This window comes from Miniopterus schreibersii, assembly GCF_964146895.1.
Source record: "Miniopterus schreibersii genome assembly, chromosome: 12".
NCBI lineage: Eukaryota > Metazoa > Chordata > Mammalia > Chiroptera > Miniopteridae > Miniopterus > Miniopterus schreibersii.
In genome coordinates, this window is record NC_138112.1 from 67938807 (window position 1) to 67965829 (window position 27023).

The window sequence follows — 27023 nt, forward strand, 5'->3', positions numbered from 1 at the left end:
GTACCTTTGTCAGGTGCAAATGACCCCGTTGCCAGGGACACATTGCGCAGTATTTGGGAAGACGTGTGGCAGACAGACTCCTGGATGGCCTCCTGCTAGCAGGCCCACTCGAAAGACTCTCCTGCTGGCACGATGAAGTAGGCAGCCATTGGGAAAGTGAGGAACCCAGGGTAGTCTCCAGAAGCTCAGGGCCACCTCCAGCCGACAGCCAGCAAGAAGCTGGGGCCCTCAGCCCTACATCTACAAAGAAATGAATTCAGGCAGCAACCTGGGTGAGCTTAGAAGTGGATTCTTCCCAAGTCAAGCCTTCAAGTGTAGCTCACCTGACACTTTGTTTTCAACCTTGTGAGGCCCTAAGTAGAGGACTCAGGTAGCTCTATGTGGAGCTGAGGTCTGAATTTGTCCACTGAACCCCTGTGATTCAGGAGTCTCCATGAGCCCAACCCTCCCAGGGCCCCTCTCACTCAGTGTCAGGGAGCCGTTGATGATGCCACTCATGGCCACGCTTGAAAGGAAGCGGCGGGCACAGTAGGCCGTGAAGTTGGGTGTGAAGGTAGTGCGTGCAGGTCCCTGACACTGCTACCTTCAGGTAGCTCCAGATCAGTGCCTTCCAGTGGCCCCCCCGGGGGAGAGGGGAACCTGGGTTCAAAGGGCACATTGCTTCCTCCCTGCCAGCGTCCTTGGCTGTCTCGCCCTTGGTGCCCTGGGCAATCTAACAGGTTTTTTCGAGGCTGCCCACATGTGACCATGAGGTTGGCGGTAGGTGCTGCGTTGGAAGGTGTGGACTAATAAGGTGAGGGCTGGCGTCTGGGGGCCCTGGGGGCAGGCAGAGCCTCGGGTTGCCGCTGTCCAGGGTCCTGACACTTCGGTGGAGGGCCCCAAACTCTCATCAGAATCACAGGGGTGTGTTGACACAAGTCAGATACCTGAATTCCACTCCAGGCCTGTTGACTCTCTGGAAGGTAAGCTAGAAACATGATTTTGTCCAGCTCTCCCATGGACACACAATTCCTGGTAGAGTTGAGACTCGCTCCTCGCTCTCACTGCTTCTTAGGTCTATGTTTTTGTCTGTGACACTTGTGTCACATACAAGGCATAAGTGGTGGAAAGCGACTTCTTTAGGATGTCAGAAAATATGGATTCTTGTTATGCTTTTGCCACTTATTAGTTGTGTGACTGTAATTTAAAAAACAACAACACTGTTTACTTTTTAAAATTATAAAGGTAGTGAATTATTATAAAAGTTCAAACATAAGTAATGAAAAGTTCTCTTCTTTCCAATTTCACTCCTCAGAATTAACAAGTGATAACTTTTATTGGGTCCCTTCTGGACAAGTTATTTAACATCCTTGAATCTCAGTGTCAATGGTGAAATGCAGATAATATAGTACCACTCACGCCGGCACCACAGAGTGCTGTGAGGAGTAACTGAAATGAAGCGAGGCCTGGAAGGTGTGGATGGGCTATTGCGTGATCCCTATAGACCTTCCAGATGTGATAGGGCTTGAGTGGATCAGTCGTGTCCCTCTCTGGATTTTGGGCGATGCCAGCCTCCCCTCCGTGTCCAGCCTAGAGGGCCCATGCCTTTGCTCCCTGACCCAGCCTTGTCCACCACTGACCTGCCTGTCGAGGTCCTAAACATCAAGGCTCCAACCAGCCTGCCTGCCATGGAAATGAACTGACTCAGCCGGGGCAAGTTCCGGTGAGAATTAATGTTAATGGTGCTTTGATGGAGATATGTGAATGAAATAAGACTGTGGGGATGTATGTGGGAAACACTGAGGTGGGTGAGTTAAGGATATTGTAGACAGGAATGGAGGAGCGAAAGCTGGGAAGCAAGGGGGTGCTGGGAAGAGGCAAGGCGCCAGAGGAGTGCAAAGAGAACGTCTGTGCCGTCTCACGATGGAACCTGCATAGAGTCCGGGTCAGAAATGGATCAATGAGTACAGAATACTCAAGTCTCCCTGCCCGTGGTCTGCTCTAAGGTCCTGTCATCTGCAAGAGCAAAGGTTGCATGGGGCTTATACCACCGTGTTCTTCTTTTTTTAAATTCTCACCTGAGGACATGCTGAGAGAGAGAGAGGGAGAGAGAGAGAGAAAGAGAGAGGAACATCGATCGGTTGCCTTCCATAAGCTCCCCAGCTGGGGGATCAAACGCACTACCCCACGCTGGCCAGGCCAGGATTTTTTGTTAATTCAGAAGAAACCAAGGAGAAGAGCTCAGGCAGGGTTTTTATTATAACCCGTAGCCAGACTGTTTTTTTCTAGTTATAGTTATTCCTTGCTTTGCATTCAGAGTGCTGAGGTATCCCTATGGGATTTCGGGCTATTTTCCTTCCAAGGGGCAAGCTGGGACTTGCCTTCCTCAGGTGCCCTGTGCTGTTGGGCCTGCCAGGTACAGCCAGGCGGCCTGGGTGGCGGGTCTTCATTGCGATTAAGCTTCTTGCCGAAGCAGCCCCCGTTAACTCGTGAGCTGTTTCGTTTGCTTTACAACTCAGAAGCCCAGTTTCACAGTGGGTTATGCGTGGAAGCTGCCTATCGTCCTAATGAAATGTTCTCTGGTGCAGCCACAGGCTTTGGCATTACGGGCCCAAGGAAGAGGTATCCTGGCTGCGCTTATGAAATAGACCTTTTAGCGTCCTGTGCCCGTGGGTGGTGGCGGATGATCCTATGATGGTCCCATCCACAGTGCCTCCTGGGAGAGGACTGGGTTATTTTCGGCATCGCTGTACATCTCAGGGAATGAAATAACTATGCATCTGGCCTTCTCAGTCATTGAAACAAAAAATGACGAGGAGATTATTACCAAGTTTTTATTTAGAAGGAAATCCAAAGTGTGTGCTTACCCAGATTCTTTGCTCTAGATGGCAAGGAATCTGAGCTCTGGGGTCAAGCTTTGCCTGCTGTTTGAACAGAAGAGCAATAGCCAGGTTGACAGTTCCTGGAATATTGTTGACCTTGGAAAGCAGAGTATAAAGTTTCAAGAAGGGAAACGGGGAAGCAGATTTGGAAGGACTGACAACATTCATATTAAGGTGGGTGGGTGCAGATGTCTCAGAACTTGGGTTGAGGCTGGAAAGCAGTGAAGCAAGTCCCCAACACTGGGCATGGAGGGGACGGCATTTGACAACTGCCTCAGAGGGAGGAAGACTGACCATACTTGGTCACCTTCCGCCTCTCTCTGGGGTTTCTCTGGTGAAAGCGCAGCCTGAGTTTGGTCAGACAGATGCCGCATCAGGCAAGTCTGGGGACAGCCCGTGACCACAGCCCCTCCTCAGGGCATCTTCTCTGCACAGCCCTGACTAATGAGCCAGGGCCACATGACCCCACTCGACTGCCCCTTGGCGTGACCATTAGATGAAGTGTGGACGTCTGAGCCAGCTGAGGGAGGGGATGAACTCATCAATGAGTCGTGCTGAGCCAATCAGAGGCTTTTCTAAGAATTTGATTTAAGACGCACAGAAACATTCTGGCTGCTGGTGGGCCCTACATCTGAGCTGGGGCTGGTGGTCCTCTGGTAAGGGGAGCACACAGATGAAACGGGTCGAGAGGAGACAGGAAAGGAGTAAGTCCACAGAGATGCCTCTTGTGTTCAGTTTCTGGTTCCAGTTCCCACAAGGCCTGGATACACTCATTTCCTGTCCTTGGATTCCCGAAACCTCCGTATCTCTGCAGTAACACTCCTGTTTCCCATGAGCTGAGCTGAGAGACCTTCTCTTTCTTGCAACCAAAAGACCATTGACTAGAACAGATGTTAAGAACATGATTAATGTGACAGCTACAAAGTGCAGAATTCAGCTGGATGAGCCACTCAGCAGGCCGGGGTGACTCTACAAATGGGTGTGTGTGTGTTTGGGGGAGGGGTGTTCAATGACTAGAGATGAAAGGACCCCCACAACCTTGCTTTCTTTCCCATTTTTTTCCCTTGGCTGCTCGCCATCTCCTGGCCCCAGCTGCCGAGAGCTATTTCTAGATGAAGTCAGGAAACTGTTTTTGTCTCTAGGACTCTGAGCCCAGAATACCCTGCTCAGGAATGTCCCTTAGCCCCCAGCCACCTGCAAGGACTTCCATGTCTTCTACCAAGAAGCCCTCCACTCCAGCTATTGTTCTCTTATATTTTGGGCAAAGCTCTTCGTAGCTCCAGGGTTTTCCCGCATTCAGACAAACTCAGGTCAGGGTCACGTGGTCTGGTCTGTGTCTGGGGATGGTAAGGTGGGAATGTGAGGGGGGGGGTTGGAAGGGGCGGGGCAGGAGCCCCAGGCAGCCTCACCTTGGTCATGGCGGTGGAAGGGAAGGTGCTGTTGTCCTAGATCCAGCCATCGGGGCAGGGCTCTGTGGCCTCTGTGCCATTGGGAAAAGGTGGTCCCTGTTGCAAGGGGGTGAAGCAGAGGCAGGACTCGGGCCGCCCCCGCCTGTCCCGGGGCAGCCAGGCCTCCAGCTCCCCGTCCTTGCTGAGGTTGGCGCTGGCCAGCGGGCGGCAGTGGTGGGCGGGGATGGCGGTGAAGTTCTGTGGGGTGATGTGGGGGGCCATCAGCAGCAGGGGGAGGAGCAGCAAAGTTATCTGATCTGCTGGAAGGGGCTGATGTCCCCCAGCTGCTTCAGGAGGTCATTGAAGGCCATGGTGCAGGACACAGCAGGAGCACTGGAGCCGTGGCCTCCTGCTCCCGCAAACTGTCCCTGTGTTTTGGTGTGGGCGGAGGCGAAGGACCACCCTTTGTCTTGCTAACTCATCAGTTCCTGGGTCTGCTGTAGCCCTGGGCCTCCTGATGGCCAGTGGTGGCTTTTATAAGTTCTTTCTAAAGGAATCAAGTTGAACTGTGACTTGAGAGTAACACATTCAGTTGTTAGAATCCCTGGGTTAATGGTTTGTTCAAGGGGCCCTAAAGGGCAGTTCAAGTGGAACTGGGTGGAATGAACTTTCTTCCTGTGCGGAGGGACACGCACGTGCCCTAGTGCTTGGCAGCTTGAGTGTCCTCACGAGGTCAGAAGAGGACATGCTTCCGGTTACAGATGGCTGTTTCAGCCACCGGTCTGTCATATTTTGTTTCGGCAGCTCAGACAGACTAATATAGCCCTCAAGGGTGTCACTTATATCCATTGTGTGACACAATTCCAGCCGAGAAATGTGGCAGAAAGCCCGTGTGGGGGAGGCGACTTCTGGGAAAGGTAGTCCTGCTCTGCAGAAGGGAGGCCTGAAGAGCAACTGCCCTTCTGTGCCTGCGGGTGCTGCCGCGTGAGGAGGTGACACCTGGAATCCTTTTGTCATCATGAGGGCAGCAGGTGACCTGCTGAGGAGGGGAGGGGAGAGGGTTGGGAGGAGCTTAGATCCACGGTGATGTTGGGAGCCTGAGTCATAGAAACCTGTTTAAGTCCTATTTTTTGCAACGTGACCTTGTGTCTTAGTCAGCTTGGGCTGCTGTAACAAAATACCATTAGTGGGGTGACTTCTCCGTAACAGAAATGTGTTTCTCACAGTTCCGGAGGCCGCAAGTCTGAGATCCTGGTGCCAGTCTGGCCAGGTTTTGGTGAGAACCAAGTTCCCATTACAGACGGCTCACTGCTTCTTTTGTTTTGTTTCGATTTATTGATTTGAGAGAAAGAGAGAGGAGGGGAGAGAGAGGACGGGGAGAGAGGAGGGGGAGAGAGAGGTAGAGGCTTGTCCCATTTACCTATGCACCGCTGGGTGATTCTTGTCTGTGCCCTGACCCAGTGTTGAGCCCACGACCTTGTCGTGTGGGGATGAAGCTCTAACCGCTCCCCAGCCAGAGGCCACCAAAGGCGTTTGAGGAGTGGGGACAGGACCAGAGGGTGCGGTGAGGGGCGGGGTAGAGAATGAGGTGAAGACAGGCAAACATTGGGGCATTTATGTGGATGCAAAAAAGTTTACGGGACCCTTCCACCCAGGGGTCCAAGGGATCTCAGGGTGGCCAGAAGGCTCCACAAAGGGGCTTTGCAGACTCCCTTCTGTGCAGGGCGCAAGGCAGGCGCTTGCCAGGCCTGGGGCTTAACCTCGGGCTAACACAGCGCTTTGCTGTAGGTGTCACTCTACACACATCATTAGATGGTTTTCTTGGACAAGGAGGAACAGTGGGCAAGGGGGTCCACCCAGTGTTTTTCTTTTCTTGTTTTTTAATTGACTTTTTTTCCTTTTTTTAGAGAGAGAGAGAGATCGGTTTTTGTTCCACCTATTATGCATCCTTGGTTGACTCTTGTATGTGCCTGGACAGGGGATCGAACCCACCACCTTGGCGTATGGGGACGATGCTCTAACCGACTGAGCCACCGGGCCAGGGCGGATGGGTTCTGTTACCTTTTGGCTGGCAGCTGGTGGTGTGGAGTGGCTGTTACCTCAGAGACAAGACAGACAAAGGGAGATGCTGCCCAGAGAAACCTTTTAATGATGTGGTCTTGGTGGGGTCCACGCAGAGAGGGGTGCCCTGGGGAGCTGCTTCCCTGAACCTCCCGGCACTCGGGCGGCCAGGCCCCCTTCTCCTTCCTTGTGCGGGCGGCCCGGGGCCTGCAGGACCCTCGCCCCCTTTAGGGCTCTGTAAGGCCTGTGCTCAGTGCTCGGAGCCCATTCTTCTCTTGTGCTCAGGCTGGAGCGGGACCATCTGCTTCTGCTGCTCTTGGTGCTGTCGCTGGGGCTTCCCTCTCCTCCTGGGGGCAGGAGAGGGGTGCCCTCGGTATGCCGCCTGCAGGCCAGGGCTGGGGCCGGGAGGGTCTCGGAGGCTCTCCACTTAGCTGCCCCCAGCTGCCAGCTCTGCCTCAAACGCCTACGCCTGCCTGGAGCTGAGAGCCCCAGAAAGGACTCGAGAGGCTCAGCCAACTGGGGAACAGGGACGACGAGCGCTGGCCCGGAAAAGGAGGCCTGGGTTTGAGCCTCAGCGCCACCCCAGCCTGGATGTGTGACATGAGCTAAGTCCCTGCCCCTCCCTGGGTGGGCGCTCACCGGTTTTCCACGTCCTGCACTGTGTCCGGCAGTGGATGGCCCAGGGTCTCCGGCAGGAAGGCAGTGACAATGCTGGCAGCCATGGGGACCGCGCCGTAGGTGAAGAGGGGCAGGGAGGGGAGCAGCTCGGCGGCCATGCTCACCAGCGGGCTCGAGATGCTGCCCACGCGGGCCATGGTGCTGCCCATCCCTAGGCCTGTCTGCCTGAGGAGCCCGTGGGGGGCTGGTGAGGGTTCTGGCGTAAATGCTCAGGTGCTCAAACACCCTTGGTGCCTCCTCCGCCCCCCATCTGATTAGCAAATCAATTTGGCATTTGTTTTAGAGATTAAAAGAAGGGAAAAAACCAGGGTGGGGGGGGCTCTGGCTTTGGAATCAGGGCATTGATGTTGCCTCTGCCCTTAACTTGCTGTGTGACCTCAGGCAAGTCCTTTTTTTTTGTCTGGGCCTAAGTTTCCTTGGCCGTCATATCAGACCGTTGAGTTAGGCCAGCTGCTCTCAGGTCATTTTTGAGTGACAGTTGCCCCAGCAGCACACAGTCAGACCTACTGGATTAGAATCCTCAGGGGAAGGGTCTGGAATGTGCAAGTTAAGAGCAGGTGAAGAACATTCTCTATGAGGGCGGAGGTTAAAAACACTGGCTCAGGAGACAAACTGGATTCAAATCCAAGCTTTTTCACGTACAAGCTGTGTGACCTTGGGCAAGTCACTTCACTTCTCTGTGGCTCAGTGCTTTCATTTGTAAAATGGGATTAATCATAATACTTACCTGATAGGCTTATTATGAGGATTAAATGAGTTGGTATTTTGAAAAGTTTAAGACAACACCTGGCACCTAGTAAGGGACTTACACCATTGTGCTTTCCCCTGAAGCCCCAGGAGGGCACAATACAGTAACCGTGACCCCTCAGGGTTCTCGTGCCAGGAGGCTTAGGGAAGCTTGATATTTCTTTGATATCTCATGTGAATTTTGCATCCATGCTTAAAATAGACATGTTTCTTGTTTCTTAATTCAAACTCCACCCTCTGCCAAGTCTCAGCACTCCGAAAAACAGGGCTGTGTTTATCCGTACAGCTGATATACCATCAAGCCCCACTGCTATGAAGTGCGGCTCCTGTGACGGGAAAGCACTTTCATGCTTGTGGTCTTTGGTGTCAGATGTACTACTTGGTTTATAGATGGAATTTAGATTTGGTGTCAGATTCTAACTTGTGCTTTGAAGATCAAGGGGGGACTTCCAGTCATTGCCTCTGAGATGTGTCTTCTTGGCTCCCTACTCTGTCTCAGTTGGGCCACCTCCTGAGATCTTCTAGGGTCGGTAAGGGCTTAGCGAGTAATCAGTCCCGTGTGAGTCAGGCCCCCACGTAGGTAATCACTGGCTGCTATATACCTTGTACTGGTGGGTGCTGGGAAGGGGTTTTGAGCTGGGCATGCTGGACATGCTCTGGGGTATGACCTGAGTGTGCAGGAATGTTTTACCTTGAGACCCCTCATTAGGCTTCCACTCACCGAATCACTGTGGGGTACAGCTCCCCAGTGTACAGAAAGATGCAGTTGAAGGAGGAAGCCAGGCAGCCCTTCCCCAGCACAGCAAGGGAGGTTCGGACAATGGACTGATCTAGAGAAAAAGGTGGGGTATCAGCAGGATCTTGGGAGTGGGTGCTGGGAGGATCTGGCCCTGCTGTCTTGTGAGAAGTTGAGCCATGCCTGCGGATGAGGCTGAGGCTGAGGCGGAGGGACCAGCATGCTCACCCTGGGGTATCACCCCATTGACCAGGATGCAGATGCCAGCCAGAAGCAGTGAGGCCATCTGGGCAGGTCGGCGGCCCAGGTTGTTGATGACAAGGAAGCTCACAAGCTTGGCAGGCAGGTCCACAGCTCCGAAGATTACCTGAATGAGGTAGATGCTAACCCCAAAGCCTTGCAGGTCCATGACCAGCCCGTAGTAGGAGAAGCTAGTGGCAAACCTGGGGGGGAGGGGGGAGGGGTATGCGGTTTGTCATGAAGACTCAGAGGTGAGGTGCTCACTCAAAATAAGGGTGAGCTGCCCTGAGCACCCTGCTGACGGAGCTGGAATCTGCCTCGGCTGATCTTTCTTCAGACAGTGATACCCAGTTTAAATACTGGGGCAGTGCTGCAATACCCCAAATTATTTTCACTTGGTTGCTATGTAGGATTTACGTAGTTTTAGTCTTTATCTTATCTATTGAAACTGGGCTGAGGGAGGACACGTGGATATCCAAGCCCTATCTTTATTTTTTTTAATTTTAATTTTTTAAATATATCTTTATTGATTTCAGAGAGAGGAAGGGAGAGGGAGAGAGAGAGAGAGAAACATCAATGATGAGAGAGTCATTGATTGGCTGCGGCCCACAACCCAGGCATGTGCCCTGACCGGGAATCGAACCCGGATCGCCTGGATCCTAGGTCGACACTCAACCGCTGAGCCACTCCAGGGCGGGCCAAGCCCTATCTTTAGAGCCAAGGTTTTGGGAGAGGCAATAGCCTTCTAGGACCTGTCCATGGTGCTGGAATGGGTGTTGTGCTTCTTAAGATGTCAAAAGCCCACAAAATGCAGCTCGGGTTCTTGGATAACATCCACAACCTAGAGTAAATCCAAAACTGGTAACAACAAAATCACTGGTAGGGTTGTTCCTTTGGACCACGCCTTTCTTAACTGTCATGGGGTTGCTGTGGCGATGGGATCAGGAGGGTGGCTGTCAGAAGGGTAATGGGGAATGTTGCAATGGGAAAGGAAGACAGTTGGCTGAAATCAGCCTCGGCCCAAATGGACATATGGAGATAGGCTTTAGGCATCTTACTGCCTGTGCCTGTGCTTCTGGCCAAGGCCAGTAAAGTCTCTGAATGTTTTCGAAGCCAGACTGGTCTCTGCCTTCATGATGTAAATTTCTACATTGGAACAGAGCTGATAGAAGGAGAAATGGAACCACTGATGCCCAGTTTGGGCTCTGGAACTGGACTGAGGACGGAGTTCATCTGGTCCTTCAAGACTCTCCCTGGTGGAGGATTTCTGCCCCTCATAGCAGGTCTGGTGACTTTTCCCCCCTCTCGCCTGACTTTTCCCACCCATTGCATACACTCTCCCCCCATCAGCTGCTTGTCTCCCGGTCTGTCTGTCTGAGCCTACCACAGCATGGAGAGGCAGAGGAAGAGGGGGCGCAGGGTGGGGCAGCGCAGCAGCTCCATGGCCGAGGCCTGGCCTTTGCCCAGGGTCAGCTCCTTCTGCACACTGGACCGAAGGACCTATCAGGATGGGAGGGCTCAGCACCTAGGCTCCCCCAGGAGCTCCTCCCAGCCTAACCCCTTACTCAAGGAAGCCCTCTGGGTCCTGAGACCTGGGTTTAGGGTGTGGGGGTGGAGCCCTGAGGAAGTCATGGAAGGTGTTGGGGGTCTCACCTCCATACTTAGCTTGGCCCCCTCATCCTGCTTCCCATTGATCTGGGCCACTCTCTGAAGGGTCTTCAGGGCAAGGTCCAGCCTCCCGGAGGAGGAGTACCAGCGGGCTGACTCGATGAAGAACCTGGGGGCAGGGGGGGTGTGGGTAAAGGCATGGCTTCAGTTCCAGTCTGCTGGGGTGGGGAAAGGAGGTGAGCTTTCCGGAGGCCTGCAGTGGGATTTTACTTAAATCTAGGAACCCAGGGGCTTTGTCAGATCCATCTGTCCAGGACCACAAAGCAGTGCCCAGCTTGGTGATGGCTCATTGTGCAACCCAGGAACTGAGTTCTTGGGTGCTGGGTAAAGGGAGCAGTGCAGCAGGCTGGAGACCTGGGGGAAGCTGGGGAGAGCCAGAGAACTGGACACCTTGGGGCAAATCCTTTCCCCACAGCCTGTTTCCCCAACTCTCAGACTGAGACATTGCCCTGGGTTTGACCTTCTGGCTTTGACCTTCTCTGATTCTGTGGGGCAAGGTGTTTGGCCAGATCTGGGGAATGTCTTGTCCCTTGCAGCCCTCTGAGCTTCTGTGGCACCCCCACCCACCCTGGGCCCCACGCACCAGGAGTAGATGAAGGAGACGAAGAAAGGCAGAGAGACCAGCAGCTGCAGGTGGCGCCAGTGGGGCACAGCATAGGCCACTCCAGCCAGGACGAACTGGCCCAGGCTGTAGACATAGCCAACCATGGTGCCCACATAAGCCCGAGTGTGGATGGGCGTCCACTCCATATCTGGAAAGAGGATTAGAACAGGGTGGTGCAACTTCCTGGATGCCAGGTGGGCAGGGGCCCTGGGCAGGCAAGGCCCCCTCTGAATGCAACCCCTGCTCTGTCCCCAGGCTCAGTGAAGATGAGGGTGGGAGCCATGGGAGGGAGGGGGAGGTCTTCAGTGGAGGGGGGTTGGGATCCCAGGAAAGGTCCCCTCCGCTCCTCTGCTGGGTTTTGGCTCCACCCTGCGCTACAGTCCTGGCTAGGCCTCCTTTCTGTTCAGTGTCTCTGGCCACTCAGTCCATCCTCAACAGCAGCCACTCTCCCAGTCTGGTTGTCCCAGCCTGGGCCGGACTTCGGCCTCCGTGGTCAGAACAGCTCAGAGGAGGCGGCTTCCCTCCGTCCTGGAGAGCTGAGGTGGGAGTGAGAGCACCCCTCTGAGGAGGCCCAGCTCCATTCCTTGTGTGCCCCTGGGCGGCGGGCGGCTTGGACACTTAGACTGGGCTTTGGGGCTGCGCTCTCTGGGTGATCTGCCCCAGCCTTAACCTAGTCCTGGTTAATTCCTTTAGTTCAGAGAATCCCAAAACCTTAGATTCCATCTGGGCTTGAGGGATGGCCTGGGGTAAATCCTTTCCCTTCTCCTTGGCCTCGGGTTTCTCATCTGGGAAACATGGGGAGGGGAAACACGGCTTATGCACAGGCCACGCTTGGTTCATAAATGGGTTTGGTCTACATGAGGAAAAATATTAGACAAATTGCTAACACTAAGAAATTGGGATATTTTATATTAATAAAAAGGAGGGGGAGATCTATGGTAAGGGGAGGCCTCCTGGCTGTGACCCCTCTGGATGGGCGTGACTCTCCTTCAGGTACAGTCCTCCCCCCTCCCTAATGCCTCTAGTACCTGGTCTGCTTCGGTCATTTACAGGACCTGCCTGATCCTAACAGTGGAGTTTGCAAGCCCATACCTAAATGAGGGGTGAGGGTGTTGTAAGCCCCCCGCAAAGGCTGTTCTGTTGGCTGGAAGGGCAGACCCAAAGGGCTGGCCAAGGGCAGGTAGAGCTCAGGAGGGGAGCCTGGGAGGGGACGCTGGGAAGCTGGCGGTTGGCTGAGTGGTGAGAGGAAAGTGGGTAGGACCCTCCCTGCCCTCCCAGCATCCCTCACTCAGGGTTATGCTGTTGAGCAAGATGCCAGACGTGGACATGCCCGTGAGGAGCCGGAAGGCACAGTAGATGGGGAAGCTGGGGGCAAAGGCTGCACAGGTCCCTGACACCGCTGTCTGCAGGTAGTTCAAGATCAGCACCTTCCGGCGGCCCAGCCTGTGGGGGAGGGAGGGCCTGCATCAGGGTTCCTGGGGACCAAGTGGCTCGGCTGGGCAGGGAGAGGAGTGCTGGCCCTGGGTGAGGTCCTGGGGTGGGGGGGCGCTTCTGAGGACTTAGGAAGTATCATAAGACTGGTGCTGGGAATGCCAACCTCCCACCTAGGGCCCTAAGCCCAGCCCAGGAGCCCCCAACCCCAGCCCCTGCTCCTTGGCCCGCCCACCCAGGACTGACCTGTCTGCCAGGTATCCGAACACCATGGCTCCGAGAAGCACCCCTACCATGTACAGGGACTGAGCCAGCTGGCGCAAGGCCCTGTGGGAGCACACAAGGTCCCACTGCGGGGAGAGGGGATGAGTCAGGCAGAGAGGAGCCTGAGCTGTGCGGGAGCCCCTTCCCTCCCAGCTGGCCCTCGGAGGTGTCACCCTCTTCCCCTGACTCCTCTCTTTGCTGTTTGTCTCCCTGATCCCAGGAGCTGAGAGGCTGTTCTTGACTCCCTCCCGCATCTACCTTCTCCACAAAGGCCCCCGCTTTGAACTCCTTTCTCTGTCTTCCCACGTGGCCTCAGGAGAATTGGAGCCAGTCAGTGTGTGTGTGTGTGTGTGTGTGTGTGTGTGTGTTTGTCCATCTCAGAGGGGAAGGCACAGTCTGGATGGTGCACGGAGGGGGCCCCAGGCATCCTCACCTCACTCACGATGGTGGAAGGGAAGGTGCTGTTGTCGTAGATCCAGCCATCGGGGCAGGGCTCTGTGGCCTCTGTGCCGTTGGCCTCGGTGCCATTGGGGAAGGGTGGTCCCCGTTGCAAGGAGGTGAAGCGGAGGCAGGACTCGGGCCGCCCCTGCCTGTCCCGGGGCAGCCAGGCCTCCAGCTCCCCGTCCTTGCTGAGGTTGGCGCTGGCCGGCGGGCGGCAGTGGTGGGCGGGGATGGCGGCCGTGAAGTTCTGTAGGATGTTGTGGGGGGCCATCAGCAGCAGGGGGAGGAGCAGCAGAGTGACTTGGATCTTCTGGAAGCGGCCGATGCCCCCCAACTGCTTCAGGAGGTCATTGAAGGCCATGGGGGCCAGGCCCAGCAGAGTGGCTGGGGGCTGAGGACTCCCAGTCCCAGGATCTCTGTCTGTGTGTCTGTCTGCCCGCTGTCTGTCGCTGGAGGACAGGGGCTGTGGCTTCTGCAGCTGAGTTGCTCCTAGAGCTGAATCCAAGCTGGCCCTGTGGGGGGCCAGCAGCCTGGTGGGCCAGTGCCCTCCTTCCTGCTCTCTCTCCTGGTCTGTCCCTCCCTTTCGCTTGCAACCTCTTGTTGCGTGGCGGGGGCTCAGCTTTCGGGGCTGCTGTGGCCTTGACCCCAACATGCACAGTATTTAATCCTTGGCCAGGAGGGAGGGAGTTAAAGTGTGACTGAGTGTCAGAAGGATTAACCCTCCCAGTATCCTGGTGTCAGTGGAATGCCTCCAAGTGGGTATAAAGGGCAGGAGAGGGTGGACTGAGGTGGGGGTGGTGGGAGGGGGTGGACTGCTCAGGCCCATCTGGGCAGCTGGGGCCGGGAGGGGACATAGCGGGACCTTTAGTCTTTCTTTCAGTGAGAAGACTGGGTTCTGAGAAGTGTGGTGGCCTCTGGAGGGGCGTCTGTCCTTTTTAGTGGACAGGATTCAAACAGTCTGTCACTGGGAACGGCTGCCACAGGACGCCCAGTTCATTTGAATTTCAGATCAACAAATAATTATTTTTTTTACTGTATGTCCCTAAAATCACATCGGACATACTTATATTGAAAAATTATTCATTGATCTGAAATTCAAATTTAACTGGGCTCACTGTATTCTCATTTGCTGGAATTCACAACCCTGGTCTTTGGTCTTCTGGGGACAGCTCATATCTTATAGGACCCTGGCTTTGTTCAATGGAAGAAACAATAGAGGTCAGAGGCTACTTTGAAAGCAGTGGGACCTAAGACCAACATGGTACATGATGTAGATGAATTTCTTCCAGTGCCTCAGCTTTAACTTTCTGGCTTATCCTGATTCAAACCCCCCTTTTTTGCATGCCTATTTTATTTTTAGCCACAACTCTAAGATGCTCACTTGATTTCCTCCAGTACTTGGCCCCTGGGCTCTGGTCACACATGATCAGGGCCGTGCCCAGCTGTGATCAGATGGGATCCAATTGGTTGGATCATGGGTCGGGTGTGCCAGGAGAGCCGGTCGAAGCTTCTTGCTTTGAGTTTGCCTGTGATATAAAACGTGGGCTCTCGAGTCAGCCTAGTTGGATCCAAATCCTCATTCCACACTCACTGGCTGTGTAGCCGGGCAAGTCATTAAACTCCTCTGTATCTCAGTGTTCTTATCTGCAAGGTGGCCTCTTGTGTTGTTGGAGGGTTAAAGGAGCCAATACAGGTAAAGATCTTAAAGTAGCCCCTGCCCCATAGCTCAGTGATTATGAGCTCCACTGATTATTTATTTCTGGTAAAAAAGTAAATTTCACATTGATTTTAGAGAGAAAATATGCCTACGCACATCTTATCCTAAGAACAACGATTCTCCACTGAGGGCGATTTTGCCCCCCAAGGGACATCTGGCCATGTCTGGAGATATTTTTGGCTGTCACCACTGTGGGTGGTGGTGCTACTGGCTTCTAGTGGGTAGAGTCCAGGATGCTGCTGAAAGCCCTACAATGCACAGGATAGCCCCACACAACCAAGGACTGTCTGGACCCAAAGTGTCCATAGTAAGGTTGAGAAACCCCAACCTAAAAGATGTCTCCAGCTTACTTCATACAGTGATCGATCCCATACCTGCTTGGCCAAGGGTATTCCAGTCACACAGATGACTCCTGCCAAAGCAGTTCTAAGGTTGCCCACGCTCTCGGTTGAGTGGGAAAGCTGTTTGCAAGGTGAGGAAGAGAACCCTCCTCCGTGTCTTGCCTGAGTGCAGCAGAATAGCCTGGGCTGGCAGTGCTGTGGCTCCTTCCCTGCCCAGGCCTACTGGGAGGGGCCGGACCAGGGCCCGATCTTCCTGTGTCCAGCTCAACATTCTTCTCCACTGGCTTCTTTTTAAAAATTTAAAAATTGGCCTGGCCAGGTGTGGCTCAGCGGTTGAGCGTTGACCTAGGATCCAGGTGATCGGGGTTCGATTCCCTGTCAGGGCACATGCCCCGGTTGTGGGCTCGATCCCCAGTCGGGGGTGTGCAGGAGGCAGCCGATCAATGACTCTCTCATCATTGATGTTTCTCTCTCTCTCTCTCCCTCTCCTTTCCTCTCTCTGAAATCAATAAAGATATATTTAAAATTGATTTTCAAAGAGAGAGGAAAGGAGAGGGAGAGAGATAGGGAAACATTGATGTGAGAGGAAAACATTGATCGGCTGCCTCCTGTGTGCTCCCTATCGGGGATTGAACCCACAACCCGGGCGTGTGCCTTGACCGGGAATCGAACCAGCAACCTGTTGGTGCACAGAATGAAGCCCAACCAAATGAGTCACACCAGCCAGGGCAGAATGTTCTGACTCTCGTGTTGGGCTGGGGCTTCCATCTGCCCTTCACGTGTGTTTCTCTTTGAGGTCTCTGGCTGTCCCTCTCTGCAACCTGGTTCCTATCGCCTGGCCCTCTCCCCCTTCCCGGATGTATTGGCAGATGTCTGAGCATGATGCATGGCTTGGGTTCTGTAGTTTTACAGGAGGTACCCAGACCCTGTACAAATGAGCTGCTGCAAAGGGCTATGAAGGGAGACCTGCTCAGTTCTCGGTACAAATCTCCATCTTGCTGAGAAGGAAGAGCTCGATTTCCAGCTTCCTTTGTAAGGAGTCCAGGTGCCCTGTTACCATTGTGCAGTTTATACAAGCTACACTTTTGTGTATTAAGTTGGGAGGGTGTTTATTGTCTCTCAAGGCCCTGGGATACATGAGGTCTGAGAGGTCATCCAGTCTCATACATCCAGAAGAGAAGAGGGGAGGCCCAGAGAGCGAAGTGACTCAACCCAGCCCCCTCCTCCCACCCACTGTTGGTTCTGGGCTGGGACCCAGTGGGCGTCCAGATGCCTGACACATTCTCTAGGCCAAGGTATATAAATAAGAGCCTGTGGCCTGGGGTTGTGAGAACAGCTGGACAAACAGCCTGGGGGCTCTGGGGCCAGCCTCCTGCCAGAACTTGGTGCCCGCATGGGGGAGTGAGCAGGTGCTGAGGGCAGTGGGGGAGGTGGTGGGTCCCTCCGGAATCCTCCCTCTCTGAGCCCGCGCACAGCCCCACCTTGGAGAAGAGCCCCCTCCCTAGTTCCTGACCAGCTTCCAGACAGGTTGAATCTGGAAAAAGCTCCATTGGAGACTCTAGGGACTGGATTGTGGTTGGCTCCTGGGATTACTTGGTTAGCAGAGGGATTCCCCACCAGCCTCCCAGCACATGGAGAGTTTCTAGATGGAAATGGTCACATGGCAAATGATTTGCAGAGCCAGGGACTATCCCCTATGGACAAAGGGATAAAATCTGGGGACTCCCGATTGGCCAAGAACCACAGAACCACATGCCATTAGAGATGAATGCTACCACGTGAGTGAAAACATCTCATTGTGTAGGTAAGGAGACCGAGGCTCAGAGTAGACAAGGGATTTGTCCAGGATCACACAGCAGGCAATTCTAGAAGTCAGTCCTCTTAATTCCAGAGAGGCATATGTTCACATCGGTCCAGCTTGCGTGTGCCTGTGTGCAGGTATTTTCATGTACGTGACGGTACAGACGATGGATGTGCCGCTCCCACGTGCACACAGTGGCCTCTCCCTTCTCCTTCCTCCTTCCTGAGCAGCATGAGCTTTTCACTGGTGTTTATTGAAACCTCCCATTAAGGAAAGGGGTGGAGGGAGGAAGGAGAAGGAGCCTGTCTTTGTTAGGATTGAGCCAGGGGGTCCAGGGGACTTCAGGGGAAGGGAGCTGGCACAATGGGGAAAGTGGCAACGGGGAAGGGCTGGACAGGGAATGGCAGGGCCTCGGCCGCAGGGAGGACAAGCGCAGGGGGGATGGGAAGGCTGGTGGTCGAATCTTTGAACTGGTCAGGGCTGGGCTGGGAGATGTGGCGGCGGGTGGTGGACATACTTGCACCAGGCTCTCAGAAGACTTGTTCTAAGAGCATGGCCCGACCAGGTGCCCCCCCCCCAAGATGCCCATGGAGCCCGGAGGTAGGCAGGGACCTGGCTGGGATTCGTCTCTGGAGGCAGGGAAAGGGGGTTCTGCTGCTCTCAGCTGGGGCCTAGGCCTGGTCCACAAGGCTGCAGAGGGATCCTCTGGGCATCTTTTTCTGCATCTGGCTCCTGCTTTGGCTCCTTTGTCCGTGGAGACCTAGGGGAAGAGAGCTCAGGAAAAGCCCTGGGCCTAGACCTGCTTTCCCAGGGAGGAGCACTGGTGAGGCCAGGGGCAGGGGGCTGACCATTTTTCCACGTCTTCGATAGTCTCTGGCAAGGGTTGATTGAGGGTCTCAGGCAGGAAGAGCGAAGCACCGCTTCCCAGGAGGGTGATGGTTCCAAAAATGAGATTGGGGATGAAGGGATGCAACTCCCCCGTGATTCTCACCAGCGGGGCCGTCATGCTTCCCATGCGAGTCAACACGTTACTTATGCCCATACCTGTTTGCCTGGGGGAGTTCAGATCAGGGATTGGCAACCTGTGTGTGGGGTTCTTAAAGGACAGCTCTGGGACCCCTGGGCAGGGACAGAGGGTGCCACAATCCCACGTGAGCCTGGATCCTTTGGCTGGGCCAGGCGCAGGCCCAGCACCTACCGGATGACTGTGGGGTATAGCTCGCTCGTGTAGAGGAAGAGGCAGCTGAAGGAGCTGGACAGGCATCCCTTCCCGAACACAGCCAGCACTGTCCTCAGGATCTGCAAGTCTGCAGAGGGAAGAACACATGGTGAGCCTTGGGGCTTAGAAGCTCCTGAGTGTTCTGCCTCCTCAGCAGAACTCGTCTCCCTTTTTGCTTTGGCTGCCAGGAAGCTCAGATCCAAACTTAAAGTCAAGTAATAGCTACTCTGCTATCCCTGGGGCTTTGCAGGTTTGTGCCCTGCTGTATTTGTGTTTTTCCCTGGCTCTGATTCCCTATTCTCATTTATATTTTGTTGTATATATTCTTGTCCTACAATATCTTTGGAAGGATATAGGTGCATCAACGCACAAACATCCATGTAAAATAAAAGTGGCTTTTCCCAGGTCATGGTGGAGTAGGTTGTGGGGTCTTCCATGAGCACTGGGCTCTATGTGTCTCCATCCCAGCTTGTTTTCTCCAGCAGTGCCACCCAGGCCATGCCCAGCCCTCGAGAAATCCTGCACACTGTCCAGACAGCACCGTACTTCCCAGAGTCAGGTCTGGAAAGGACCTCTGATATCATCTAGCCCAACTGAGTTATTTCCTAGATGTGAGACCTGAACCCCAGAGAGCACAGGGTGGCACAGTGAATTAGAGACAGAATCAGCAGAACTGGAGCCCTGGGCACCCCACTTCCCAGCCCATGGCAGCCTGTGATGCTCACGGACACACCGGCCTGCATGGGTTGGCCTCTTTCAGAGGATTCTGGGGTAGTTCCCGCTTCTCACCCGAGGGCACAAAGATGAGAGCCAGGATGGCCCCCCCTGCCAGGAGGAGGGCAGCAACCTCGGTGGTGTGCCGGCCCAGATAGCTCATGGACAAGATGGTGAGGAACTTGGCTGGGATGTCGACCCCACCAAAGATGACCTGGAGGAGGTAGAGGTTGACTCCAAACTCTTCCACACCCATAGCCAAACTGTAGTAGGCAAAGCCGGTGGAAAACCTGAGGGGCAGGGAGGAATGGATTAGCACCAACCACAGGCTGGGGCCTGTCCACACACTGGCCATTGGATCACCATGGTGATGAATAGTTTCATTTATGTCCCAGCTGCAGCTGATGGGTAGGGGCTGCTCGGGTGCTGTTTTGAGAGATTGTGCCTGAGCTCAGTGAGAAAGTGCTGGGTTCGGTTGGTTATGTCTAACACCTGCACGGTCTAGGATGTGGTGGCAAAGATGCTACATAATTGACTCCAGAGACTATCAGGGCTGGAGGACTCTCGGAGGCCAAAGGAGGCAGTGAATGGTCTCTCTTGGTTGGGAAATAGTTTAACATCCAGAACGGGGGAGGTGAGAGCTGAGTTGTGCACACAGATCCCGTGCCTCCCCTCCCCTCCCCTTCCCAGAAGTGTGGGGTCACTTTTGAAGAGTTCATGGACAAACTGAATCTTGTTTAACAATGGCCGGGATGGAGAAGGGGCTCCGAACCAGGGCATGGGAAGGGCTTTGAAGGAGCCGTGGAATGTCCGACAGAAGAGAAGACTCAGGAGAAATCCAGTCTCTGTCCTCAAGTCTGAAGCCCTGAGGGCTGGCCTTGCTCTGTGCGGTCTCTGAGACCCCTCTGTGGGGGGCGGTGACAGGGAGGCATGGCCCCGGGAAACTGCCTGCAGGGATGTGAACTGCCCAAGGGGTTTGGAGCATTCGCCCTGTGGGTGGGGGTGCGGCCCCAGAGGAAAGCAGACGCTGATGGCTGGACCTGGGCGTAGGGCAGGGACTCAGCAGATTTCTGGGGTTGGGGCTGGGCTGGGGCAGCCCAGGGGAGGGGATCTCTTAAGTCCTCTTGCAGGTGCCCTAGGCTTTGCTCACCTGAAAGGTGAACCTGCTGGAGGTGCTAGGGTGCAGACGGGGAGGGGTGGTGGGTTACCAGGCCAGGGAAAGACAGAAGGTCACACGGCGCAGGATGGGTGTCCGGAACAGGTCAGCTATGCTGTACTTGGCCTTGGCCAAAGAGATCTCCTTCTGCAGGTCGAGTTTGAGCTCCTTGGGGCAGAGGAAGGGGAGGGGTGCGATTAGGGAGCAGCTGGCAGGCAGGAGGAAGACAGGAAGCTGCAGGCCTGGTGCCTCAAGAGGAGCTTGCTTAGAGTGCCAGATGGGGGGCCGGCTTGTGGGCAGGGGACACAGAGGAGAGGAGGGCACAGCCCAAGAGCTGAGCCCAGTTTCCTGCCCAGACTATACTTCCTCTCGGCCTACCTCCAGGCTGAGCTTTTCTCCCTCCTCCTTCTTGCCGTTGAAGGCAGCCACCCACCGGAGGATCTTCAGGGCCTTCAAGGACTTTCCAGACAGGACCATCCAGCGTATGGACTCTGGTATCCACCTGTGGGCCAGGATCAAATCACATGGCCACCCCGTGCCAGAAGACCTTTGAGAGGCTAGAAGATATCCAGCCAAGGCCAAGGGGTAGGAGGCCCAGAGGCCCCAGCTGCTTTACAATGGATTTCATGGAATTTAAAGACTTGGCCAAGCCTTGCGCCTGGGCTGCCTGCCACCAGCACAAATTCCAGTGTTGCCTTCCCCTTCCAGGAGAGCCTCTCTTCTGCCCCCCACCTTGGCTGCTTGTTATCACTGGGTGTCTTCCTTAGCTAGGAGCCCTGGGCCCTAGACCAGGCAGGCGGGGCCCGGGAAGGGGGTGGCATGTGTGCGGCTGGCCAGCCGGAGGGTCTGCATGTCTACCTCCCCAGCCTTCCGCGGGCTGCATTCCGGGTCCTGGGTGAAGGAGCAGCTTGGAAAGGGGCTAAGGTTAGGGCTGCGGTCTAGGGAATGGGTGTGCAGTCCCTTGGATTCTCCCTGCAAAGGACTGACTCTGCTGGGGGTGGGGTGAGCATAGCATGGGGTCCTGGGGTGGGCAGGTGGGTAGCCATCCTCACTCTCCCTCGCCTCTGGGCTGTGCTTTGGGGTCAGTGCTCCCTGAGCAGTCCCTGAGGGTCACTAGATGTGGGGAGAAAGGAGTGACATTTGGAGAAATCTGGTCTGAGTTGAAATCAACTCCAGCTGTAGCCCCCTGGCTCCAGCAAGGCCGTTGGGGGAGTGGACATTGGTCACCTGGCTTCGGACCACTGGGTTCAGCTGATAGTAGTGGCTCCCTGCTTCTGGCCTTTTGGTCTCTGGTTCTGCCTCAACAGTTTTCTCAGCCTGTTCTCAGCAAGGTTATGAGCGACTCCCTTCCAGTCACCAGTCAGGGCCTGAACTCCAGCCTCCCCTCACTGAGAATAATGGCTTCCAGCTAGTGAACCTTCCTGCGCCAGGCCCGTGTAACTCTGGGTGACAGGCGTTATCACCTTCATTTTGCTTAGAAGAACCTTGAGGCTCGGAGTGAGGCTTGTTCCAAGTCATGCAACGAAGGGGTCCAGGCTCTCAACTGCACCCTAGTGGTCCTGCCATCATTTCAACTCTTTGCTCCCCTTCTGCTCCTGTCCCAGGCTGTGGGCATTTCCTGGCTCCACTTTGAACCCTCTGACTGTCTCTCTCACCCCAAGATTGCCTATCCTCTCTAGAAGCTTCTATTTCTCACTTTCAAATGGAGGTTCCATCCCAGTTCTGTATCTTTTTGTGAAACCTCAGGGGATTGCTTCACTTCTCTGAGCCTCAGTTTCCTCATCTGTGAAATGGGAACAAATGCCACCTTCACACAGAGATGCTGTGAGGATCAGAGACAATATAGGTTGATGCCCAGAACAGGGTCTTGCACATAGTAAGGGTTTAGTAAAGGGTCGATCCAAGACTTTGTTTCTTTTCCTGAGTTTTATTATTTCCTGTTCATTAGCTCCAACTACCTTCTGGAGATTCATTTCCTGTCTTCACTGTGTCCTCAGGTTAGACTTGTTAAAGAGCTCTTGCCCGGCCAGGCGTGGCTCAGCGGTTCAGCACAGATCTAGCATCCAGGAGATCGCAGTTCCATTCCTGGGCCAGGGCACATGCCCGGGTTTCAGGCTCGAGCCCCGGTGGGAGGCATGCAGGAGGCGGCTGATCAATGACTCTCTCATCATTGATGTTTCTATCTCTCTCTCTCTCTTCCTTCCTCTCTCTGAAATCAATAAGGAGTGTGTTTAAAAAACAACAACAAAAAAATGAGCTCTTGACCTGCTTGGGGTCTCTGACCCAGGCCCCTTGATTCTCCCAGGTTCTCAGGATTAGAGCTTTCCTCTCCTTGGTACCTCAGATCCAGAAGCCCTCCAACTGTGTGGATTTTTCCTTCAAAATGCCTCTCAAACTTGTCCCCTGAATCCTCCTGCCAATACAGTTCCCTCCCCTCTGTCCCTTGTCCCCACCCACTTGTGCTATTATTTCACAAACGGAAGCTGGTCAGGCCTCTTGGCGCCACAGGCCCCTGCAGTGGTTGTCTCCAGCCCTCCACACGAGGCCTCCTGGGTTCCCGTGTCCTCTGCAGCTGGCCTCGTCCTGTCCACCTCAACTTACCCCTTCTCCCGCTGTGACAGACACCGGCTCCCTCCCGCACCACGCCCTCTTATAGGCAATTCCTCCTCCCAGGAGCCCCCTCCCGGGTCTGGGACAGGGAAGTCCCGGGACAGAGCTGGCTGGCCTGGTCGGGCCTGGGCTTCCCCTGTTTGGCTCTGGTTGGCCTAAGGAGGGGTGGCAAGGGGAGAGGGACACATACCAGGACAACAGGAAGAAGGCGAAGAAGGGAACGGACACGGTTAACTGTAGCCAGCGCCACTGGGGGATGATGTAGGCCAGGCCGGGCAGAATGAACTGGCCAAAGGTGTAGAAGTAGCCGAGCCCAACCGTCATGATGGCCCGCAGCTGGGTGGACATCCATTCAACATCTGCAGGAGGAGCCAGAGGACCAGGTTTGGGTCCTTCTGGGCCCTGGGCACCTCCCTGGGGAGGGGCGCCAGCTCCTACCCACCACTGGTTACTTGATCTGACTCTGACTCTAAGGGTTCATCCACCCATTTTACAGATGCTGTGACTGAGGCTCAAGAAGGTAGGACTCAAACTGAGGTCTGTCTGATTCCCCAGCCCGTGCTCTTCACTGTTTCTCCAGTGGCAAGTGACGTCCCTTGTTTTGCCTCAGTTTCCCTGTCTGTAGGATGGGGATAATAGTATCACCTATTTCTGTGTGTGGGCTGAATGAGATCATGTACCTGGCAGAGTGCCAGGCCTGGGGTACATGCTCAGTATCCACAGCTGCTGCTATTGTACGTGTTGCTGTCATGTTCAGAAGGGGCTTCCGAGGTCCTCAGAGGGGCAACGCCTTGCTTCACCAAGGCCACCGGGGCCCGTGGTTGAGCGAGGCCCAGACCCTACTCTCCTGGCTTCAGGCTGGTGCTCCCCTGCCCCCTTCCCCTGTGGCTCACTCAGGATCACGGTGCTCAGGGTGACACCTGCTATGCTGAAGCCACACAGGAAGCGCAAGACCATGTAGATGGCCAAGGTGGGGCTGAAGGCTGCGCCTGAGCCGCTGGCGGCGAGCAGCAGGTAGCTGCAGGACAGGATGGGCTTTCGGCCAAACCTGCAGCTCAAAGGAGAGGAGGGGCCGGTTAGCCACCGGAGCCAGCCAAGGCGAGTGACACAGGCCCGGAGCAAAGGGCTGGTGTCCCCCCTCCCAGAGTGCCGGGCAGGGCTTGTAACTTCTTCCCCAGACAGAGTCTTGCTTGTAATTGCTTGTAATTTTTTGAACAGGTTTGCAATTAAAGGTTTTAGTCAATGAGTGATCTCCTCCACATCCAGCTTAGCTGCCTGAGCAGGGGTCAGAGGCTCAGCCCATCTCTAAGCAGTCCACCCACCCCACCTCCACTGCCACTCAGACACTGCGCTGGGTCCACAGACCCGGTGGTTTCCCCACTGGGTCTGGGGAGGCTGGAAGACTCAAGTCTCCAGGGCTTTGGGTCAGACAGAAGGCTGTGGCCCAGAGAAGGATTGGGGCTTGCCCAAGGCTGCACAGCAAGTACCCCCCCCCGCCCTCAGTTCTTTGTCTCTTTGGGGGTTCATGGGTGGAGCAGAGAGGGGCAGGGTAGTCGCCATGGGTTGTGCCCCCCCCTTGGGAGGCCCCAGTGTCTCACCTGTCAGACAGGCCCCCCAGCACAATCCCGCCGATCAGCGTGCCTGCCATGAACACAGACTGGGCCATCTCCTTCAGCTTGTTAGAGTCGCACACAAGGTCCCACTGCACGGGAGAGAGGAAGCACCAGTGTGGCTCAGCGCCCATCTGCCCTCCCAGCCGCGCTCGGCCTGTGCCCCGCTGCCTGCTCGCTCTCCAGCGCCCCCGCCTGACTGCCCTGAGCCTGGCCCCAAACTCCCTTTTAGCCCCGGGGCTCCTTAGGCCTGCCCGTGGCTCTTTGGGTCCCCAACCTTTGTATTTGTAATGACAGTATCCCTCTAGCATGCGTGGCCTGTCGTACGACTTACAAAGTCTGCTCGGCTGTCACATCCAGGCCTGTCCTCAGCTTGCCTGCATCCCCATGGCTCCGGCTTGTCCCCGCACATGTCCAAGGTCAGTTCCTTTGCTGTACCCTCGACCTCACCCTCTCTTCTCCATGGAGACAGCCCTCCATGAGGCCACGGCGCTCCGTCCCATACCCTCACTCTCTCTCACTCGCTCCTGACCCCCGTTGTCAGCATTTGTGTGTGCTCAGACCTCTCCATTTTTAGTTTCTTTCCCCTCCATGTCTGCCCCATTGCTCCCTTCCGTTTAAGGCCAAATCCCTCGTACCAGGCGCTACACTTGCTGTCCTTCCTGCCCTCAGCTCCCGTTTCTCCCTCAATTCCTCCTCTGCCACCCCAGTAAACTGTGCTCCCAAAGCCACCGACATGTCTTTTCCACCAAGTCAATGGAACTGGCTGTGTCCTGACCGAACATGGCCTTCGTAGCCCTTGACACTGCCGACCTCTCCCTCGGCCTGCTTTCCCTCCTCTTCCTCTGTGGCCCCTTCCTCTCCCCCCGCGACTTTCCCCAGCCCCAGGATCTTCCTCTCTCTTTCCCCACTTTCCCCAGGAAATGCCATCGGCTCCTATGGCTTCAGTTCCTATTGTGTGATGAAGACTCCAAGTCCACATCTTCAGCGCAAACTTTCTTCCGACCTTGACCAGGAGACTCAGCTGCCGCCTTGAAATCTCTGCCCGGATGAAGGGTGTCTCTCGGGCATCTCAGAGGCGACTTGTCACCCCCCTGCCTAAAGGTCTCAATCTCAGTGACTGGTGACCCTCTTTTAATTCCTTCCTCACCCACTTCATAATCACTTCATAATCACTCTGGTATCTAACTTTTTAGTATTTCTTGAACCTGTATCCTTCTATTTGCATGACTACTATCTCAGTGCAGGTCTCAGTGTCTTGCACTTGGATTAAGAGCAATAGTCGATATTTATTGAGGGTTTACTACGTACCAGGCACTTTCCAGGCCTCCACTCCTTCAATCCCAACAGCAACCTTATGATGTTGCACTGTCACCCCAAATTTGCAGATGGGGAAACCGAGACCCAGAGAGGATCACCACAACCGTCTCCTGACAGGTCTCCCAGCCTTCTAACCCAGTCCCTCCTGCCCACTGTCCCCCTGATAATCTCAACGACTTTCTAAAACGCCTGTCAGATCAGGTTCCTGTCTTGCCTCCAGCACTCACTGGCTTCCTCTTGTCCCTTTGGGTAACGAGAAAGCTCTGTTAACCCAGATCTATAAAGCCCTCATTCCCTGACCCCTGCCCACCCATCTGGCCTAATCTCTTGCTAATCCCCGACATGCACCCTTTGTCCATTGCTTAGGTAATGAAGTGGAGAATTCGATTCATTAGAAATGCCCCATAAGAATGTTTTGGAAGTAAAACAGTGTAGAGGAAGAACCACGTTTTCCTCTGCTGGAGGGAAGGAAATATGGGGCCGCATGGATAAGACTGAGGACCTCCTGCTGTCTCAGAGGGGCCCAGCATGGCTGGCGAACCCCCTGGGCTTTCCTGGCTGGAAAGGGAGCCTGTGTGCGATGCCTGTGGGATGGGAGAGGGAGGAAGGTAAAGGAGGAAGTGAGGGGCTCTGAGAAAAGTACACCAGTGGGTGTCTAGAGAGACTTCTGGTACTTCGTGGCCTGCCGGGTAAGGCATGCTTTCCCCTTCCCGTGGGTGGGAATGGTGACAACTAGAGCAACTCTGGGAGCCATGTGTTGAAGATGGCAGAGCTGCTGGGTCCTTGAATGACCTCATGGAGCAGAGTCACCCATGAGCCCGAAATGCTCATCTTAGAATTCTTGCACAAGGAAGAGAAACCCTTCTATGGCTTTTATGCCACCGAATTATTGTTTTGTTATGGCAACATAGCCTCTCCTGATACATCCCACAGGGTGGAAATTCCCAAAGGAGATTTGGTCCCCCCAAGCTCCATGTTATTTGGTGCTTTAAGAAATCATCCTGTTTGGACTGTGAGCAGGTCAATGTCGGGCACGCTTGCATTAGCTTAAGGCTGTTGCCCTGCTCCACTGTCAGAGACCAGCTCTGCTGGACCTTGGTTTCGGCCACGGCCCTGGTGATGATGGAGGCTTTAGAATACCTGCTGCAAGCCAGTTTCTTCCATAAAGTTACAAAGTCCTGGTTGGACTTTGAGTCACGTTTAAAACATGTCACAGTGCCTGTGAGTCCCTGCAGAATCTGCTCTCATCTCTACCCTCATTACCTCTCTGCTCTTCTTTCCGCTGTGGTCTCCCCACTTCTTCATTCCAGGTGCGTCGGCCTCCTTGCTGTCCCTGGTGTGTAGTAGTCTCTTGGTCTGGAATGTTCTCCCCACCAGATAGCCCCCGGTTTGCTCCTTCCCCACCTTTAAATCTTC

General features: G+C 54.8%; 1 protein-coding gene across 1 annotated transcript in view; it reads right to left on the reverse strand.

Annotated features, from left to right (window-relative positions):
* Nucleotides 1–6376: 6376 nt before the first annotated feature.
* Nucleotides 6377–27023, reverse strand: part of LOC308565603 (uncharacterized protein) — a gene marked incomplete at its 5' end in the record, with an annotated part of 29504 nt that continues 8857 nt past the window's right edge. Inside the window, 19 exons of the mRNA XM_081154909.1 lie at nucleotides 6377–6657; nucleotides 6950–7153; nucleotides 8457–8565; nucleotides 8700–8914; nucleotides 10096–10211; nucleotides 10365–10488; nucleotides 10963–11131; nucleotides 12272–12426; nucleotides 12661–12764; nucleotides 13112–13761; nucleotides 17650–17738; nucleotides 17827–18030; nucleotides 18177–18285; nucleotides 18987–19201; nucleotides 20120–20235; nucleotides 20446–20569; nucleotides 22868–23036; nucleotides 23571–23725; nucleotides 24276–24379. Coding sequence (XP_081011035.1) covers nucleotides 6561–6657; nucleotides 6950–7153; nucleotides 8457–8565; nucleotides 8700–8914; nucleotides 10096–10211; nucleotides 10365–10488; nucleotides 10963–11131; nucleotides 12272–12426; nucleotides 12661–12764; nucleotides 13112–13761; nucleotides 17650–17738; nucleotides 17827–18030; nucleotides 18177–18285; nucleotides 18987–19201; nucleotides 20120–20235; nucleotides 20446–20569; nucleotides 22868–23036; nucleotides 23571–23725; nucleotides 24276–24379 — 3228 coding nt within the window. The 3' untranslated portion in view covers nucleotides 6377–6560. The remainder of the gene's footprint in view (nucleotides 6658–6949; nucleotides 7154–8456; nucleotides 8566–8699; nucleotides 8915–10095; nucleotides 10212–10364; nucleotides 10489–10962; nucleotides 11132–12271; nucleotides 12427–12660; nucleotides 12765–13111; nucleotides 13762–17649; nucleotides 17739–17826; nucleotides 18031–18176; nucleotides 18286–18986; nucleotides 19202–20119; nucleotides 20236–20445; nucleotides 20570–22867; nucleotides 23037–23570; nucleotides 23726–24275; nucleotides 24380–27023) is intronic.